At 45.1% G+C, this 20,093-nt stretch overlaps 1 protein-coding gene across 1 annotated transcript in view; it reads right to left on the bottom strand.

Moving 5' to 3' along the window:
• The window catches only part of SYNPR (synaptoporin), a 110,533-nt gene extending 90,771 nt beyond the window's left edge, over positions 1-19,762 (bottom strand). The window contains exon 1 of the mRNA XM_026857244.1: positions 19,607-19,762. Within this exon, the coding sequence (XP_026713045.1) occupies positions 19,607-19,747 (141 nt within the window). The 5' untranslated portion in view covers positions 19,748-19,762. The remainder of the gene's footprint in view (positions 1-19,606) is intronic.
• Between the last annotated feature and the right edge of the window lie 331 nt (positions 19,763-20,093).

The following is a 20,093-nucleotide window of genomic DNA, read 5'->3' as shown; positions in this document are numbered from 1 at the left end:
AGAGACTGGAAGGACTGAAAGAGAATTTCAACATCTTTAATTAAGAAAACAGAATGAACTAGAAATCTGAAAAAATAACTTGTGACTAATATGCAGATTTTATCAGCTTGTGGATCGGAAGCCACAGTTTGCTGGAAGTTGCCTCCTTTTTGCTGATTTTCCTCAGATGAAAAAGGCACTTGTGTTCTCTAACTGAATGCTTTGCCTCCATGCCTTTTGCAGCATATGCTCAAGTTTGCAGTTACTATTGATAGAATGGGAAAGAATTACAATTCTTACGATTTTATAAAAATTCTTTTTAAGCCTGAACGCTGGAGAGTTTAAATTTTATTTCAGATATTCACATTCAAACATCAGTCCTGGAAGCTTCCTTGCAAAATTCCTACCATAGATGGAATTTAATTTAAAGAAAGGCTGCAATGGCACGTGTGTTTAGACTGTGGCCTCACTGGAGCCTGCGTGCATGCAGGAAAGCTGACGATGACAATAAAACAGTAGAAATGTTCGGACTATTTTAGGCAAAATGTCCAGTGGGACATCTGAAAACTGATAATTTGGAAGAGGACAGACACATGACTTAAGAGTAAGAAGAGAAGTCTTCTCTGTGATCACTAGCTGAGATCCTGGGAGCATCCACACGATTAGCAGAGGGAGGCAGCGCAGCAGGAGCGCGCAGGCTGGGAGAGGAAAGCCCCACAGGTGAGGGATGCCCATGCTCTGTGTATGCCTCCAAGCACTTCTTGAACCCACCAGCCCCGCTGCTAAGATACGGGAAGCTGAAGCCATCAATCGTAATCTGCAAAAGGGACAAAACCTGTATCGCACACAAGATTGCTCCTGCAGGATTGGGGTGTATAATGACTCTCTCAAACCACAGTTTTCTGCAGGGGTCAAACCCTTGGTTCTCTCCCCCTTAAAAAAGGAAAGGAGGAGGGGAACCCCCCACACACACATCTGCTGAAGTGCCGAGGCACTACTGCTGATAAACTCTAGAGAGCATCTCTGTGAGAGCAGCAGTAGGTTTGGTCCCCCTGCGGCAGGGACAACCATTGCCAGAGCATTACCCCTACCCCAGGTATTGGTGCAGGACTGGGAGTTTGGGGGAGAAAGTGCACAGGACGGTGCATATGGGCCCAGCAGATAGAGCAGCTCTGTTTCTGCCATTTCCCACCTCTGACTCTGCAGCCATGCCACAGGAGAGGAGATGTACAGTGACGAAAGTGCAGATAGGGCATTCCACTGCCCACCTCTGCATTTGTTTCTTCTGCTCCGATTTGAGAATTCTGCAAGGCGTTTCAATCAGAAAATGCTAACTATGCCAAACTTCAATCACATCAGTGTACCACAGTACACAACTCTGAATAGGAAAACTGATTTCCATGTTATTAGGCATGCAACAAACTAAAGGCACCACAAATAGGAAGTAGATGCATCTAGCCATAGAAATGCCTTTGTTACACTTGAGGACTAAAACCGAGTTAGACTTAGAAATAAAAATTCCATTTCCTACTCTTTTTTTTTTTTTTCCCTAAAGCACCGTCATATGGATATAGATATACAAGCTTATGCAATCTCTTAAATGAAGTGACTAAAGCTATCATAATATGTATGACCGGGTAAGAAACATGATACTGTCACTCAGTTAACAACACGATAAATGAGAATGTAACACAGAAAATATATCCCTAAGGAGTGTGAAAACACATTAACTCCTTGATGCTCTTCACAATCCATTATCAGCTACAGAAGGCACGCCATAATATCCAAATCCCAAGTGTCAAAGATTAAAGACATGATACACAGTCATAATCAATTTTAATTACATTGGTTCATCCACAATGACCCTGTAAACAGGTCGGCAGCTAATTGGATCAATAAGTGAATTCCCATCAAGTGCAATGAGCTGCACGTTCAGCACGATAAATTATTCCTGCGTATGGCTACGGAAAAAGAGTTCGTTCTCAGAATTACTGGGACAAGATCACTTGTAAATTGGCTCGAGCTGCAGATCAGAGCATTGCCAGCCCACTGCTTCCCAAAGGCTCGCTGCAAAGGGCAAGGCTTTCAGAGCGGCTGCAGATAGCTCGTACCCACCACAGTGGTCTTCATTATATTCGGTATTTGAAGCATAAAACACTCAACAACAGGATATTTTAACTCCTAAAACCAGTCAATTATGTTTGCTGAATTAGACTGTGTGACTGAGTTGGTAAGTGCAATGAAGGAGTAAGAGTGAAACAAAAGCCCTGTTTAAAATAGGTCTGTCCTTTAGAAAATTTTGTAATTGCACACTGCAAATGCATCTGCATGTCCAATGAGTAATACATGTTTCTTGCGATGAGAGATCTTAGAAAAGCTTAATCAAAGCCTAGCTTATCAGCAAATGCTAATTGGCTTCCATAGTGCATCATCCAGCAGATTCTAGCATCAGTGCAAGCTTCACCAACCATTAGTTGGCAGAAAATCCCAATTTATTTTGATAACAGAGGTCTTACCTCCGGGGGTTTCCATGACCACATAATCAGGTGGTGCATCAGTGGCCCATCCCATGCCCTCCAGTCAGCATCACCCAGTTAATCAACTTGACAGCCAGGAAAGATGGGAACTGACCATGATGCAAAGAGTAATTTGGGAAGGAAGAAAGGTACGAGGGTGCTACATAAGGAGTTGAAATATTTTTCTTTTAAGAAAGAGTGCAAAATAGAAACTAATTAATAAATGGCCACAAGTAATGCAAGCCAAAACCGAAAAATAATGATGGACTGACGTTTTCCCTACAGCAAGCTGTCATCTCAGTTTGTCAGCTGTAAGGCTGATTTCCCCAGCGTTATGCAAAGAAATGGCCCTTTTTTTCTTTTATTTAGACTTCATATTTTAGCTGCTGAGTCTTCTTTACACTGAGGTGGGTTTGCAGGCAAGGAGCAAACCTAACCCTTCTCTTCCTGGGCACGATCTGTCTGTGCAAAAATGTGGTAATTTTCTGGGGAAGCACATTGAGAATTGGATACTTTGAGACTTGGACTTCTTACCAGGACAACACATGACAATAAATGACAAAATCTAAAGAAAGTCAGACATTAGGGGTGGGGGGGTTAAACACATTTTATATAAAGATGTAATTATTCATTTAATACTTCATCTGAAATCATCTTACATCTGTGTCACAGCTTGAAAGTCTTATAATCAACCTAGTAGAAAGTATCACGAGATATTGACTTGATGCAAGTCAACAGCAAGAAGCTAGAACCAGAATTTATCACCATACTAAACCTAGTATGCAGGAAATATTTTTCTCATTTCAGTTCTGTGACTAATTCAAGGGTGAAGAACCAAGTTGCACCAGGATCACCTGTAAGCATCTCATGATTATTTGCTACCAGGCCACAGCAAAATGATATCTTCTTGGAGTCTCACCCAGCTATCAGAAAAGCAGATATTGCACAGTGCAAAGGTAAAGGAGATACCTCTGTAAGCAGTACAGACTCATCAACACAGCACTGCATTGATGAGGAGCTAATTAGCACTGCCCCATTGACAGATCCGTATTGGGATCCAACCCATCCCTCCACATGGCACTGTCTGGTGTTGAGTACGTCCACCACCTCATCCAGAGCTGGCCAAGGCATATCTGGATGATGTTTGGTGCATGCCCCGCTCCCATTTGACATTCAAATCACCCAGCTACAAAACTCCAAATACAACAGTTAAACACAAGCAAAAAACAATCTAATTTTGTGCTTCAGAAGACCAACTACGAGTCCCCTCACCATCTGCAAATCCAAGTGCCAGACCTGGGCGATTAGGACCGCGTGTTTCCTAGGTGATAAGCCTTTCATTTTTCTTGAAGACATTTGAAATAGAGCATAGGAAGATTAATCCTCCCCAGAGAAGGGAGAGTTCACTGGCTAATTTCTCTTGCATTTAGATGTAATAATTAGGCGTATTGATTCTTCTGCTTTGTTCCTTACCATTATAATTAAATAATTAAGACAACTTCAAGGAAATATTTGAAAGCTCGTTTCACATTGTCTCTTCAAACATGGGCCACCTAACACTTATGTGCACACTCAAAGGGAAAAGCAAAAGCAGACTCTCGCCTTATTTATCTCTGTAATTCATCAGGCACCGACGTGCTGCCTCAGGCTCCACTCCATTTGCTGCCTATCATGACTATGAACAGCAACACAAATGAGATCCATCTGGTGTGACCAGGACACACATTGCTCTGCTAAGCTCTCACAGCAGCTTGCTATCAAGGGGGACTGCAGAGAGGCTGACCCCCTCCAAGAGTTACGAAGAAAAAAAAATAAAAAAATTTGTAATTCCCTTTGCAGAGCCTCATGGTAGTTGCCTTGCAAAATATTATGCAAATGTTATTTCTAGTTCAAAGTTTTAAGATTCTTGGCAGATAATGCTGAAGGGTCTACACTGAAGAGCACTCGTGATTTCCATTCTCTCAGACAGCAGCACAACCAGGTTTTTCAAAACACAAGCATGAAATTACCTATGAAGGGCTCAATCTTCTCCCTGTAACCACAGGAGGAAAATGTACCCCTGAGACAAGTGCTTTTGGGGCTCCCTGATGGTCCTCAGTGATGGACATCTTGGCTGAATGGATCAGGGCCTGAACTGTATGTATTGTGCACATCTGCACGACAACTCAGGGAGAGCCAGAACTGGAACAATTATTAGAAGGATGAATGAAGATATTAAACATGTAAAAAGTTCTGAGAAAAGCCACTCAAATTGAAAAGGATTTTCTCATGTCTAATTCAACATTACTAATTTAACAGTTGATAAGAGTTCTCTGATCTCCCCAGCATGCCTCAGATTTAAATAATTTTCAGCAATTTTGTATTAAATACCCTTTCAAATATTAATCTTGTAAAAAATAAAAGGGAAATGCATATGAATTTTAACGCATGCTGGCTTAAAAAAATACCACTAAGCCCAGCTGATACAAAATTATAGTCTGCCAGCTGCTGAGGGGCAAAGGGGACAACTGAAAAGCAAGAGCTCACTCCCCCAAAGCACGCAGATACGCTGTCCTGGAATACACCACCAGATGGGTTAGATGTGGATGAGCATTTTGGTCCAAAGCAAGCACCAAACTTTTCAGAAGTGAGGCATTTACTGCAGACTGATCGCTGGAGTATCTCGACACAAGAAGGGAAGTTGCAGCCTTCTCCATCTTTTCCCGTTGTGCAGAGCCTACTCAGACCCTTGTGACTGATGCAGCTCTGGCACAGTATTAGCTATTAACATTTAACAGGCATCTCCCGTATGTAGCGGTCATTCTGACAGCAGGGGACCAATGTTTGTGATTGAACACTTCAAACAGAAATCTTACATGTGGCTACTTCTCAGGAGGAGGAAACATCTAAAGAATGTGTTTTTCTGATATTTATATTCCCTTAGAAATGAAGGGTGTTTTCTGTATGACTCACATCCATGTTTTTCACTTGTGATATTTTTAAACGCCGAGATCCAGCGCTGATTGGAGTGCAAAAAGTGTGACTTTACTCCTGTCCTACCCCAAAGGGCCTTTCAGCCAGGTACAGGTGACAGTAGGAACTGGGAATGGCTCATCTCCAGGTTTACCATGGGGACAGAAAGCCTAAAAGGAATAGCCTTGGGATTTATGAACATCAGACATACATGAAAGCTAAAACATGGCGGGTTTAATGAAAAAGAAGGGCATAGACCCATTTTCTAGGAGAACATCATGAATATTTGAAAACAGAAAACCCCACCCAGAATATGAGCTCCTTTATCTCCCTCCTCCACCCAAGAGTATCTTTACAGTCTAGATCAGAGCTAAATTAAAAAAAAATGCAATTAATTAATTAAACATTTCAAGGAGATATTCTCATGACAAGTGATCTAAACCGCAATGTTTACAGGAATTTCCTCCTGCTGCACATCCCTTCTCAAATTCAGCGTGCTCATCAGAGGGCATCACGGAGAAACCTGTCATAGCTACACGGTAAGGGCTGCACCCAGAGTCTCGAGGTCTGAAGTGTCCAGGCCTCAAAGAGCCAGAATGTGCAGAAAAGAAAGATAACAAATAATGATAAAAGAGTTTTCAATGCTTTGAAACTGCTCCCCAGAGTCCAGCTTCTCTTTTAGCTTAGAGAAGGCTGAAGGGCTCCTTGCTGGAGCAAGGCTCACCATGAAATCTTGTCGGCTGGGCTAAAACGTCTTTAACATCAGGTGAATGTAAATGCTGCCTTTCTTTAAACACAGTTTAGTTCCTTTATAGCATCATTCAAGAGATGTAAATGCCAGCCTCAAGCTCAGACAGACACAACTAGCTGTTCAAAGGAAAATCATGGGGAAGATTTTGCTCTGGGCAGAAGAATTTTGCTAATGGTTTTGCAAAACATTTTTTTCTGCAGGAGACAGAAAGAAGAGGAAGGTTGAGGCAGAAGAACGACACAAGCAGTCAGAACAAGAATAAAACCGGAAAGCTTGAGAAAAGGCAAGAAAGGGGTTTCTGCCCAGCCAGGGGGGAAGGGGGCTGCGGATGCAGTATCCCTCACTGGACACAGCACACCAGGCTCCTCCGTACTGCCAGTGTGGATAAACACGAGTGCATCACTGGAACCTCTGAAGCAACTTCTTTTTAAAAGAAATACCCTGCAGAGGCCTGAAAATCTGATTCAGATCAAAAGGGGTAACATTATCACAGAAACTCATTCTAGTCTATAGAAAAATTTCTCCAGCTCTCCAAGTGACAGCGAATACACAGTTTCCTTTGCAGCAACCCAGAACTGTACAAGATACAGAGTTTAAATATATTTCCATTCAGATAAGTTATCTCTTCCCCTTCCCACCAGCAGCTTTTAAAAGACACATCTTGAACTTATAGCACCGGAGGGTTTTTTTCTTCTCAGATTTTTAATTCGCTGGCATCATAAAGACCTTTAGCAGTTTACAGTGTGAAGAGCACTTTCTCTTCGGATTGCCCTGCTCTGAGCCAGTTTGTACGTTACGGTTCCTTCATTACTTACATCGCATTGCACAGGGGCAAATGAAGCAGCCGTGCTCCTCTCTGCAGCAGATGCGCCCCCGGGCTGGCATGAGCCAGATGTTTCCCAGGGCCCCACATCAGGCGCAGAGGCTGGGCAGTGCTGAGCCAAACACCACACTTCTTACCCCCACACCAGCTTGAAAGCAGGGTAGATCAGAGAAATACTGCTGAGGAGGAAGCCACATCATCAGGCTACGCTAATCAAGCTGTTGCAATCAGCAAAACCAAAAAAACCACCCCCAAACCAACACAGCAAAACCTAAAAACCCTTCAGGAGACATCCAAATTCTACTGAACTATGGAAGAAACATCTGAGGGACCAGAATATATTTCTTCCTGCCTCTTGCCATGATAGTCTTGGTTATTTGTCCTCCTGCAAATCAGTGGGGTGCAAGTCAGACACCTCAAACCCTGCAGCCACGCTCCCCAAGGGTGGTTTTAGTGGCTGTTTCATCTGGGGTTAAGAGTCACAAATTTCAGCTTTAGCCACCGTGACCAACCAATGTGCAAAGCTTTCACTCTGTTACTTAGCTACTGTCAAACAAAATGGCATCCCATGGATGCTCAAAGCAGAGTGCTCCCGCAGCTCCTTGCCGAATTCCTGACCGCTGCTTCCGAGAGATGTCTTTACCCCTAGCCCTTCCCACCCGCACATGCTGCACGTTGGCTTTAAACCGCCAGCAATACAGGTGGTGAAAATCGGAACAGACTGCAAGAAGCTCACTTCCCTCTCTGAAGGCACCTGCGCTTTCTTGGTACCGCGGCGAGGTGATGAAATGCCAGGAGGGCAGTCTATAGGGAATACGTGAGCGCTATACGTGGCACGTTGAATCCGATTTCGCTGCGTACCACCATATGGAACAGAATCTCAGCGGCATCAAACGTTTACCTAAACTCCATTAATGTCTTCTCCAAGCCAATATTTATAGCATACACACCAGTAGCTGCTGTCAGAGTGTGTATAAATGTTAAACTGAACTGTTAAAGAAACATAATGACAGATGTAGAGATGCTGAAGAGTGCAATCTATTCTAATTTATGATAATTTATTTCCATCATCTGGAGCCCTATTCAGAAGAGAAAGCTGAATGCATCCCAAAGCGCATCACGGGGTGGAGTGTAAAAATCCCCAGAAAAAAATAATCTCTTTTAAACCAAGCAAGAGGACTCTTGTCCTAACACCCAGGACATGCTTAGCAATCTCTCTGTGCAGAAGTAATACAGATGTGGGGTACTCGAGTCCTGCCTCCTGACAGCCCAGTGACACACAGGTTTTATTGCAAGTTGGGAATAGCTGGGAACTGTTTGTCCCATGAGATGTTTGATCATTGCTGAGTCACTACTTTTGGAGGACTAAGCTGCACAAAAAACATTTATTAGCTCTGTCAGAGCCTCTTCAGCTGCATTAACAACCAAAGCTGCACCCATGGGTGGCCAGCGCTAATGAGCACATAAACAAAAAGATGGAAAACTATTTTTAAAAATGAGTGAACTATACCATGGTGAGCTATATGGCAGGAAGAGCTTTTCTATTAACTCCTCAACAACACAAGCCCTGCTGGATTGGTTCTGCCATGAGACCCGAGCCTCAGTCTCCTGTTGCTGTCATTCTGCTGTGAAAACCATGACGAAGAGGATGAAAAAAAGGAAAAATGAAGCAGTGACCGCAGGCAAGGAGCTCATTTTCACAGCATCGTCCCTCCCTGGGAAGCGCCGTAACGCGGGCGGCGGTGGCAGGAGGCTTTCTGCCGTGGCACACCCAGGTCCTCTGCATATGTCGGCCCGCCGCGAAGCCAGCTCCTGTTGCCTGCCAGGGCCTCGCAATCTGGACAGGCACAGATTTTGTGCTGGAACGGGCGCCCTCTCCGCAGAGCTGCCTGCCACGAGCGACAGGCTCCAGCGACAGCAGCGGGAGCGCGCGCAGCCCACGGAGCCAAGGCAGCACCACGAGGAGGGCTACGAACGCGGCTCGCCGCTTCTCTGAGTGGGCTGTGCTGCCTCTGTGCAGCTCTGAAAAACCACGTTTGACCAAAAAAAAGGGCTAGGCACACAATATAAACACAGACTACAACACCAATGTGCACACACCTTCTTCAAAGTCAGATGAAAATCTTCCACCAAAACCATTCCCTGTGTTTTAGACTCATCATCCTCTTCCAAGAAAAGTTGTAGTCTCTCAAAAAATGTTATCTACTCTTCTCAAGTCCCAGTGCAAAGGGCTTGCAATATCTACTGTGGGAACACTACTGTGCCTCCAAGGAGTTGGGGTTGGCCCCTCGTGCTGCCCCCGCTCTGTAAATCAGGCTCCGCAGCCAGACTACACTGCCCCGACGCACAGGGGGGTCACGCTTGATGTGCTCCATCACCCACTCCTCCAGGAGGAGCGAGCCTGGGGCATCGCCGTGGGCTGTGGAGAGGAGAAGGGGAATACGACCCGACCACTGTTTCTTTACAGAAATATTTTGTGCTGAAATATTGTGCTTTCTGGCACAAATATATCTTCATTCGTGATCTTACCAGAACGCCAGTTTCCAATGGAAATTTACATTAAAAATGATTTTTCCAACAAGGAAATGAAATTCCTTTTTGCAAATCAGCTCTACCAATGACTCTTTGATGCAGCAATAACAGATGCTTCCCTGACATCTAGGTACAGCCCAAATCACAAAGGATAAATACTCCACACGCTCCTCAGTCACCTGCCACAGACTATAAAACATGAGGACAATCACACTAATACCTTTCCTTACCATAAAAATACCCCATGCTCCCAGCTCGCTTACCTCCTCCTGTCATCATCGAAGCCCAGCCATCAACAGCGCAGCGGAAAAAAAGTGTAATCATGTTTTTATTTGAAGACTTTTCCCACCCGCTTAGAAATCGGCTGTGGTGGGACTGCCTGGCACCCACATTTTTCGCGGTGGTATAGAAAGCCAGCCGCCTGCCAAGCGCTCTCAAAGTGGCCACTTGGTTGGGACTAATCAACAGATGTGCCTAGTCAACGCCCTACAGCGTTGCTTCTGCTCTCTGACTGAGGGATCAAACTTTATTAATTATCCCACTTGAAAGTGATTCTGGTTTGCAATAAAATCTCAGCTCCTGGCCTCAACCCTCTCAATGAGTAATTCCATCAAGGAAACTCTTCTTGCAGCACCATTCACAGAAACAGATTAAAAATGAGGAGAAAATACATTCAGAAAGAAGCTCTATTGAGCCGTACTCGTGAATAATCTCTCTGTCCACGTGCCTTTGGTTACCAGTTGGAAAAGTCAGCTCGCAGTGCACTTGGTACTCGGCAGCGTGCAGCTTTTGCACTTTTATCCATTCTCCAATGCACCCTTGTGTCTGCGTGCAAGATTAGAACAAAACGCTGCTACGACACAACAGCAGACACCATGTATTATCAACTCGTTGAGATCAAAGCCACACAGCAGCAAAGAATTTAATTAAAATGTTAAAATTAAACAGGAAGGCATCCATTGTTTAATTTTTTGGCAGGCACGTTCTTTCAAACTGGGACCTCCAGCACGCTGAGCGCCCTTGGAGATGGCAATCAGGAGAGCTCTGCTGGATCCATCGGCCGCTGCATTTGGCAGTGGGGGAATCCCACACTTGCTTTGGTTTACAAGCACAGTCTCCAAAGAAGTACTTGGGGAAACTGCTCAACTCCGAAGGGTAATTATTGCAGTACACGTATTCTGCAGTAATAAGCCAATTTCCAGTATCAAACCTAACCCCACTGGGCTGGGCATGATATACACTCACGGGCATCATTCCCCCTTACAGTCCCAACAGGGAGCTCTGACCTTGCCATGTTCAACTGCTCCCAGCCACCACTCTCTACATACAAAGGTTGGTTTAAATGAGTAAAAAACTGATGCAGAGCAGGGCTTTATTGTGTGCAACACGGCTTCTGCGTGAGGAGCAGCAGGGGTAAGCAACTATGTGGTTTTAAATTTGCACACAGATGGGGGATTTGTTTTGTTTTGCTTCAAGCATACCTCCAGGACACAGCCAGGGAGAAGATTATTCTGAAAACAGTGCAAGCAAAGCTCAAGTTTGCTTGTTAAATAACTGTAAGATATTTTCTGGCACCCTGGGCTATTTTGGTTTGGATGTTGAAGGCAGCCACAGGCCATAATACGGCCCATATCAGGGACGCTGAACCAAGCAGTCAGTTGTCTCCCTGGTTTTGGGGAAACTGGCAGGGAAGATTTTCCTAATTCTGTAGAATTATTTGGAGTTCCACATCGGCTTTTCACCTAATATTAGCAAGAGTGGCAAATGCAGTGTCAAACAATGTAAACACCCAACATGCAAGTGCTGAAGGATTTGAGCTGAGGCTTATCATTTCAAGCCGAAGATACTTTGGATTTGTATCACCTGAGAAGTAACACAGGAGGGCAGAGCATTAAGATCAGGAAAAGTGAAGACTGAGGACAGCTGCAATAAACTTTTTGAAATTCAAACAGCTACTGAAGAGCTATTACCATAAATTACTTTCTGATGTATCAATAACCTTACCGATGTTAGGTAGCATTTCTTTCCAAGGTCTTCTGGGCAGAATTTTGGCCTCAGTACCTCAGGTTCCTGGCCACTTCTAGTGACCATTCAGTCAGGCTGTTTGCAGCAGGCTCTGGTGTTTCTTATGAAATAAAGATCAAGTTGACTGGTGGAGAGTTTTGCAAGACAGTCAAATGAGATTTATTTCTGACAGTGGGTCTGGGATCGTATACCTCTCATCTGAAAATGTATTGGAATCTTCCTGCTCCTCAGTTGTTCTGCTTCCTTAACACAGAGAAACGAGACTACCTCCCCCCGGCATATCTCAGGACCTAGGATGCTTTTTGGGGTCGTCTTAGCAAAGAAACATCCCCAGTCCCCCTGTGCAGGGTAACACTGATCTCTGACCACTCTGAAAATACCCTCGCTAACTTCTGCCTTGCGATGGCACTGCCAAACTGGAGCTGGCACTCCTGCACCACCATTCATCTGGGAACAGGGGCCCACAGAGCTCCCCCTGACTTTTATCCCAGGCTCCAGCACTTTCTGCTCCCCACAGCATTAGCTCAGCAGCACCCACAGGCTCTGCCTCTAAGGCAGCCTTCTCCCCAGATGCTAAGGCATTTTAGAAAAGGCACAGACAGAACAGCTTGTTCAGAGAAACACATTAACTATCAATTAGAACATCACAAAGAAAGGAAAGGTAAAACAATAAAGGGCAATGAGCACATCACCTCAGCCTTTTCTGGCCGTTATTCTTGGATTGTGCACGTACCCCACTGCTTTAAGGACCAAAGTTGACATTCGGCTTGTGAGACCTTTCTGCTTTCCTCTCCGCACTGAGGACCATAACATCGCTTCATGCCACAGATGGCTGCTCATCTGGAAAACCCCTCTCTTGAGGGGCCACCTCAGTCTAATCCTCTGCTGATCCTCCTCCCCTGGCAGCATTACGAAAATACTCAACCATGGCAGTCACTGAGCTGTTCGGTGCAAGACTCCCTGCCTGGACTTTGCGCCCTCTCACCACAAGCAACCTCTGACCCTGACCAACAGGAGTCCTCTCCTCACCATGCATTGCAGCTTAGGTTTGAGCAGTTTGCAAATGCATGCAAATACTACATGCAAAAATCTTCCAGGCTGTGCGCTCATGGATGTGCCCATATCCACAGGCTGCTAATAAGGCAACACCTAGTATTTTTGTTTATATAAAAGGTTCTTAGACAACACCTCCTTACTTGACTGAATGCCATTACCAACCCCTTTCAACGGCGGAATTTGTATCTACAATTATAATCACTGAAACCCCCATCATTTTATGCAATTTGAGCATTGCCTTATGAATGGGGAGCAGTATTAGCTTTTCCAACCGACTGAAGTATTCTGAATGGGAAAACACTGCTTCCAAAGACAAATCCAAGAAGTCTCTACAATGGCCAGAAGATAAAACTGCGCAAATTAAACAAAGCAAAAGCTTACAGTTTGTCTATATTCAGTATTCTTTTGCTTTTGCCAAAAAGCAAGCAAGCTGTCACCTTAGCAACTCTGTCACACTTTGCAGTACATATGCCACTTTGAACAAACACCTTAAAAGCAGCACCTCCACGCTGTATGTTCCTTCCCATAATGTTTTTTACAGCACTTTGAAGATCCCTGCTGAGAGAAGCCATTAAGACCCCTTTGGCCAGTTGCCGGGCTGGATAGCCAGCCAGCCAGCCAAGTGCTGTTTTCCACACTGCACCCCAGGACCACAACACTACTTAACCCCTTTTATTCGGTGCCAAAGGAGAAACTGCGCTTGCAGAGGTGAGCCATGAGCACTTCGCCTTCCATCACCAGCCCTGTGCAGAGCCCGGCGCTACCTGCCTTCTGCCTCTCCCCTTCTCCGGCCTCGGGAGGAGGTTCTCTCTCCTGGAGCAGAGCAGAGCGACCAGGATGTCTCCTGCACCTCGGGATCATCACACATAGTGCCACAAATCCAGGTTAACTCAGGGGCCACGGGATCCAAAAGATGAAAGGTTTTTATCACAAGCATCTTCAAGCCTGTCCGCCCCCAAGTGCAACGTTTGAATCCAGAGATGTCAACATGCAGGGCTTTTACCCAGGGCTCCAATTATGCAGATGCTGATTTACATGAGTGATGACTGAAACATCTCCCTCATAAAAATGGGCAAGGAGATTTAACCATGTATGTCTAATGGCAAAACCCTCTATCTCCATGCATCTTCTTGCTAGTTTGAAAGTCAGATCATTTTTGTTCTTCCTTTCAGAGAAACCTGGTTTGCATATATAATCAAATTTAGCATTAATGAGTCTCTCTCATCTTCTATTCCTAATGCCTCAAACAGCCACATTCAGATAATGCCAGCAGATTCTGCCATCGAGAATGTGGCTTGCCATAAGGAGGTTTTACCAGTTTCACCCAGGGATTTCCACAGGAGCAGTACATAACTCCAAAACCTGCCTCCTGGAGCACTGTATCTCAATCCTATGTGCTCATCCTACACAACTCATTTATGCCAGGTCCCACTCCGGGCTGCTTGAGAATCATCAGGATTTAAACGAATTGTTAGGTGACCTTTTAAAATTAACTCTTCCACGATCACAACTTGAGCCTAAGTGGAAAATGGTAGGCACTTTTCAGATTAAAGATGTCATTTATTTGCAGTGTGGTCAGGCACTGCTGACCTTTTCTCCTTCCCTCCTTGCCTGTACCAGCATTTGTACCATTTGAGCAGCAACTCTTCAGTGGGACAGCACAGTTCTCAGTTTCCCACAAGATATGCACACAGATAAACATCCACGTGAACAGTGTGCAGAACAACCACTGCTCTGCAGTCTCTGTAAAACCATGGGATCACAAGACAGGTTTTCTGCTCTTTCACTTGTGTTCTGGGTTTTCAGTTTTTAGGGCTTCCATCCTTCTTCTGCTACCCTGATCTAAAAGCATATGGCTCATCAAAGCCAAAGGTTTCAGAGTCACACGACTCCCACAAGCTGAGACTTTCAGACCGCAAGGTAAAACACCACGTGGGCACCGTTATTGCTTCTGCTGCTGTTATCCCAGTGCCACTGACAGAGTGACATATGGCTGTCACATCTGTCTTCAGTGAGACTACAAAAACTTTTCAGATCTTTCCTACCGCACACAACAGAGCCTGATTCTAATGGCAAAATCCACCTCCCAGTTCTTCCTAATAAAAATAACTTGTCCAACAGAGCGCCCCGCCTGCACGTTACCCATGCCCTGGTATGTGTTCAGAAGTTGTATGTCCAGTGACAAGGACCGATAAAGCCTGCCTGTTTCACAGGGCTCTGGTCCCTTGGACGCTCACATCCCATCATTTCACTCTGGCAATTTTCGTCTGTACAGAGCTGCAGTGTATTCTGCATGCATTATGCTAAGCTGCCTATAAGAAATCATCCAATTAATGACGGCTTACACAGAAGGGTTAGTTACACAGTAATTACCTTTCTAATATTAAATATCACAGAAATGGATTTACATTTTTTGATTAAGTGGCACAGGTCTTATTGACCTGACACTACGCGTACAAGACCTTTGAGGTAGTAACAGGACCAGGTTTTCAAGAACAGCTAGGCACCTACACACCAAGGCAGACATCAAAAAAAAAAAAAAAGACAATACATTTTTTACACGTGCTTGTGTATCTTAGACATCAAGATGGATGGACTGAATGCTGTCACTGCATAAACAACATCAGCAGGCAGAAAGAAATATTATTAAGGCTTTTCTTTCAATATGAGGGTAGAGAGGATCAAACTCTCAATGCTTCCAGCTGTGCATCCACGAAGAGCATTGAGCTTCAGCAAGGTTATCCTGCTCCATCATCTCTGCCCATGCCAGAGTAGACAGCAGCCTTCTGGTTAAGCAAACACACACAAGCAAACGGGAAGAGTCCCAAGCAACTACAACGTATCTCAGGCCCATAATACACTATACAGAGTAAACTACTAATCACACATGCCTCATGCAAGCATTATCTTCTTAATATTTTTTCATTTATTTTCAGCATTTCGAGATATCTGGGATTTTCTAGGACACACTTGAAAGCATGCAGCTACTCATGTCCATTCATATGTATGCAAATATAATCCAACAAAAGCACTCCGTGGCCAGATGAGCAATCAGCATTCAGACAAAAGACAAGACAACTTATCAGTCTTTCAAGATTCAGATTCCCTTTGCCTTCCAAACACACATCTGTGTGCAAGGCAAGGGGTGCTAACCCTTTCAGAATCTATACAATCAAAGCAAGCTTGACTCTTGCCCGGCCTTTTTCCTGTCTCACCAGTCAAATGATCACATCATGAAGGCAAGGAAGCAAAGCAAGCTTAGCTTGGTCCATGTAACACAGATTTTCCCAACCGCCTTGCGATTCCCTTGTCCCACTCGAGATGAATGGGGATTTGCTGTCCAAATGCCCTGCACTGCTTTGGAAATCTTTGGCACATCCCGTGAACTTGCTCATGAGCAGTGATGATCTGCAGTCGTGCAAGGCCTGGAATGTTTTGGGGTTTTTTTTTTGCACAAAGGCAAGAATTCAAAAATTCCTTAGGCACATTTGGGTTCAGTGAATAACATCGTGTTCATTTCCAAGCTGTCCTATCAAGAAAAGCCCCAGTGTCCTCAAGATCAGTCCTGCTACATAAATGACTTGGCATCTGCCCTGATACAAGCAGCACTGGCTTAGCCAGAGCTACTTGTATGGTCTTTGTGCCCAAAATACCTCTTCTGCTGCACCCATACCAGCCCAGACTGGGCAACAAGCTGGCAGAGCGGGGAGCTTGTTTCAAGGTATTTTAAAACAAAAACCTGCAGATACAGCAAGGCAATCACAGCACCTCCCAGCTCGCAAAAAGGTGGAGTTCCTGCATCTCTGCTATTTATCAAGGGTTATAGTGAAAGTCGTTACAGACAACACCGCAGCTCCTGTTTTTATTTTACATGGAATCTGGCCAAATGTCACGTTGCTTTGGGGCTGTGGGAGGAAAGTTGTTTGGGTCAAATCACTGCGAGGAAGCAACAGAAGTAATTACAAACCTCAGCCTTGAGATACAAAGTTTCGCTCTTTACAAAAATATTTTTGCAGGTGAACCCACCTCATTATACATGAGATACTGCAAATACACCACACTACCATACCCAGGGCTCTGCTTTTCATTTAATTTGCCTTTGTAGGGCTCCAGAGACACACAACAACTGCCAAACAAATAGACCACAACTGACAAACTTGTCTTGCTCACTTTTTGCAGACCCCAACAAAAGCAGTCTAAACACATCCCGAGATTCACAGGACTGAAATTAATTCATGGAGATGAATGAATATATTTCTTCTCTTTCATCCTTCCTTATTCATTACTGTCAGGTGTGTGTATAGGTGAGTCATCTCACAAGTGAAGTTGTAACAGCGTTTGTGACATTGCAGCTGGTTGTAGTGCCACAGTAGATTATCACCAGGAATAAGCTTCAGAAGGACACCCTCTTCTCATGCAAAGATTTGTGGAGATAACAGCCAGGGGAATGAAAAAGAGGACGGACAAACACAGCTTTTAAACAGCTTTTCCCTGCCCCCAGCACATGCCATGAAGCAAGAGTTGACTCAAAGCTGGAAACACCCAGGGCATGTCTTGGTACAGCTGTGTGCAGTTTTCCAAGCCCTGATTTGCGATCCAAAAACTCTTTTAAGTACACAATCTGTTACCAAGGTAGAGTCAAAAAAAAAAAATAAAAAAAATCAACTCTTGCTTAATTGCTAGAAGTCACTTTTTTTTTTTCCTCTTTCTCTTAACCTTTCCTGGGCCTGAGCCAATGTTGTCTCTTAATGGCTTCCTAAATGCAATTTCTTGGCTGAAAATAAGATTACAAAGTACATGGGAAATACAAACAAAAACGTATTACAGTGCTGTGAGTATTCAGAATCATCAGTCTTATCTTGGCATCTTCGCTCTGGGTGCTAGGTGATAGTCAAAGAGAAGACTGAAGGTCAGATAAAGTCCTACTCCTCCAGGCAGAGGCCCTTGTCTGAGCCAGACTACAGGTAAACTGGAATTTGCACACCTGTAGATCTATTCTTCAACAGTTACACACCTGAGAAACCTACAGCTTGTCTTCAGACTTGCAAATACTTGCACTCATTAATACACAAACTTCAGCAGCAACGTTGTACAAGAGGTTTATTAATAAAAATGTGCTGACCCCTGAGCCATCGTGGGCCTCCGCAAACTGCCCAAAGGATGAGAGTACAAATTCAAAGCTGGACTGCCCAGAACAGCTGAGGACAGTTTTGGTCTACGTTACCTTCACCCGACCAACCCTTCCGAGGAACCCCCATACCTCTGCCATCTGTGCTGCAACACCACAAAGCCTCCCCCCAGCACGAGAGCCACCCAACGCCCAGAATCGCTGCGTCACCAGCTGGGCTTTGAACTTTATTTCTTTTCAGATGCAATCTAGGACTCGAGTGGGAGGCGTTAAGAGGTGCCATGAGTAGCATATGGGCTATAGTACACAAACAACAGGGCAGAAATGCCAGTTTTCCCCTTCTTAGATTGCAGAAAGGGCTTTCCCCACTTTGGTGTCCTACCTGCTTGCTTTTCACACTAGAAATCCAAAACTTGGCTTTCTGGGAAATATGCATTAAAAAAAAAAAAGCGTAAGTTTTCCCAAAAGCAGAAGTTAACACCTCCCTTTTAGATGACGAATAAAACATTAAAATTACTTGCACTTGCCTTCCCAAATCCTAAAACACTGTAAAACTGGGTGTTATGATTCAGCCACCACGTCACTCACATGACACCGGTCACACCCTCTGACAGGTGATTACTGTAAAGCTCTGAAAATCTCATCAGCGTTAACAACAGCAGGTTTAATAAATTCCACTGTCACCAGCACTTTTTGCATAAAAAAACCCCACTCACACATCATTTAACACCTGAAATAAAACAGCTGTAAATCCAGCAATTAGTGGTATAATTTGACTGTTCTGATCAAGTGCACCGAGGGCTGTGAGCCTGCCAGAGAATGTGGAAGCAGCCATGGGATTGGCTGGAGCCTTTAGTGTTTTGGGTTTTTGTTTTTTGGGGTTTTTTTTAAGTTTAAAATTATAATTAGGCTGATAAAAGGAGCCTGAGGAAGAAATGGACACTTAGTTGAGACCAGAGATGGTAGAGAGAGGTGGATAGCAGTTGACAGGCATGGTGAAGGGAGAAGGAAGATGGGAGCAACAACATGAAGTGAACAGAGCTGGAACTGGGGTAATCCAAAAAGCCTTTCCAGTATATTAAAAACAAAACAAGTCTTCCACACTCTGAGATACCATATGCTAAAACCTGCTTAATTTTGCTTACACTTACATGCCAAAGGGGCAAAAAATAATATCTTGGATCATCTTAAATTTAATGCACGCTGTACCCTTCTCCCACGTTCCCCTCTTGCCAAGGACTGACACACCTCAGCTCTGTTTACATCCAGCCACATGTGCGTTTAGATATATACACCCAGGCAGCGTGCAGATCGAGCAGCCAGCAGAGTTCTGCATGTGGCTTTCAAACATGACAAAGGCAACTTTTATTTTCGATGTTGGAAGAAGTTACAGACCTAGGAAACTGCCAAGAGAAAAAAAGAGTTCCCACTTGCTGTCCCGAGGATGTCAGTGCACTGGGGGGGGAAGAGTTTTCTCGAAGGGCACAAGCCAAACCCTCTGGCCCAAAGCCCTTCCCGAAGGAGGTCGCTTCCCGACCACCACCAGACGTAGCTTCACCGGGCAGGCAGGTGAAAGCCCACGCTCACGCTCCCAACAGAAATAGCTTTGCTCCCCGTTCCTCTGCTCCACGGCAGAGCGGTTGAAGCACCCCCAGAGCGATGTCTGGGGCTCAACCCCTGAACATCCCAACTTCTCCTCGAGGCACGAGCAGCAGCACCGGGTGGCTTTGCGGGAGCTTTGGGTGAGGAACACAAGGCACCTCGTCCATCCTCCGCACGCAGAGCCACCTCGTCCCGAGCCCACGGCACGGCCACGTCCCCGTCGCCACGTCCCCATCGCCCACCTCCACGGGACGCGGTGCTTCGAGGCTCCCGGCGGAGGAGGAGAGCTGCTGGTGGTGTGGCCAGGGACCAGGGCTGGGGCGAGCAGCTGCCCCCAGCGCACCAAAACACCCCTCGCAACACCCCGCGGCGGGGGCGAACATGTGGCTATAAACGCACCCGCGTGGGGACGCGGCCCCCAAAATATGCGGCTTACATAATTCCCCAGCCAGCCGGCGTTAGGGGAACGTGATTAATCCTCCATGACATGTTCTGAACTTTCCGTTCAGAGAGGCTCTCTGCTCCCGCAGACCTACTGGCGATGAATGTCATTTGACCTGCAGACTTCGCTACGAATGAGCATCAGAGCAACAAACGGTGACATTGCTCCGCAAACCAATTATCTGCCTCCTTCCCCGCTCGGCCCAGAGACAAGTTTGCTAAATGCATAATGAGGATTTTTATTCTCCCCACACACACACCCCCTCCCCGTTTAAAAAAAAAAAAAAA

This window comes from Athene cunicularia (genome assembly GCF_003259725.1).
Source record: "Athene cunicularia isolate RWA chromosome 12 unlocalized genomic scaffold, athCun1 chr12_part1, whole genome shotgun sequence".
NCBI lineage: Eukaryota > Metazoa > Chordata > Aves > Strigiformes > Strigidae > Athene > Athene cunicularia.
Note: the sequence above shows the minus strand (reverse complement) of the source record. Positions and strands in the feature narration are given on the sequence as shown.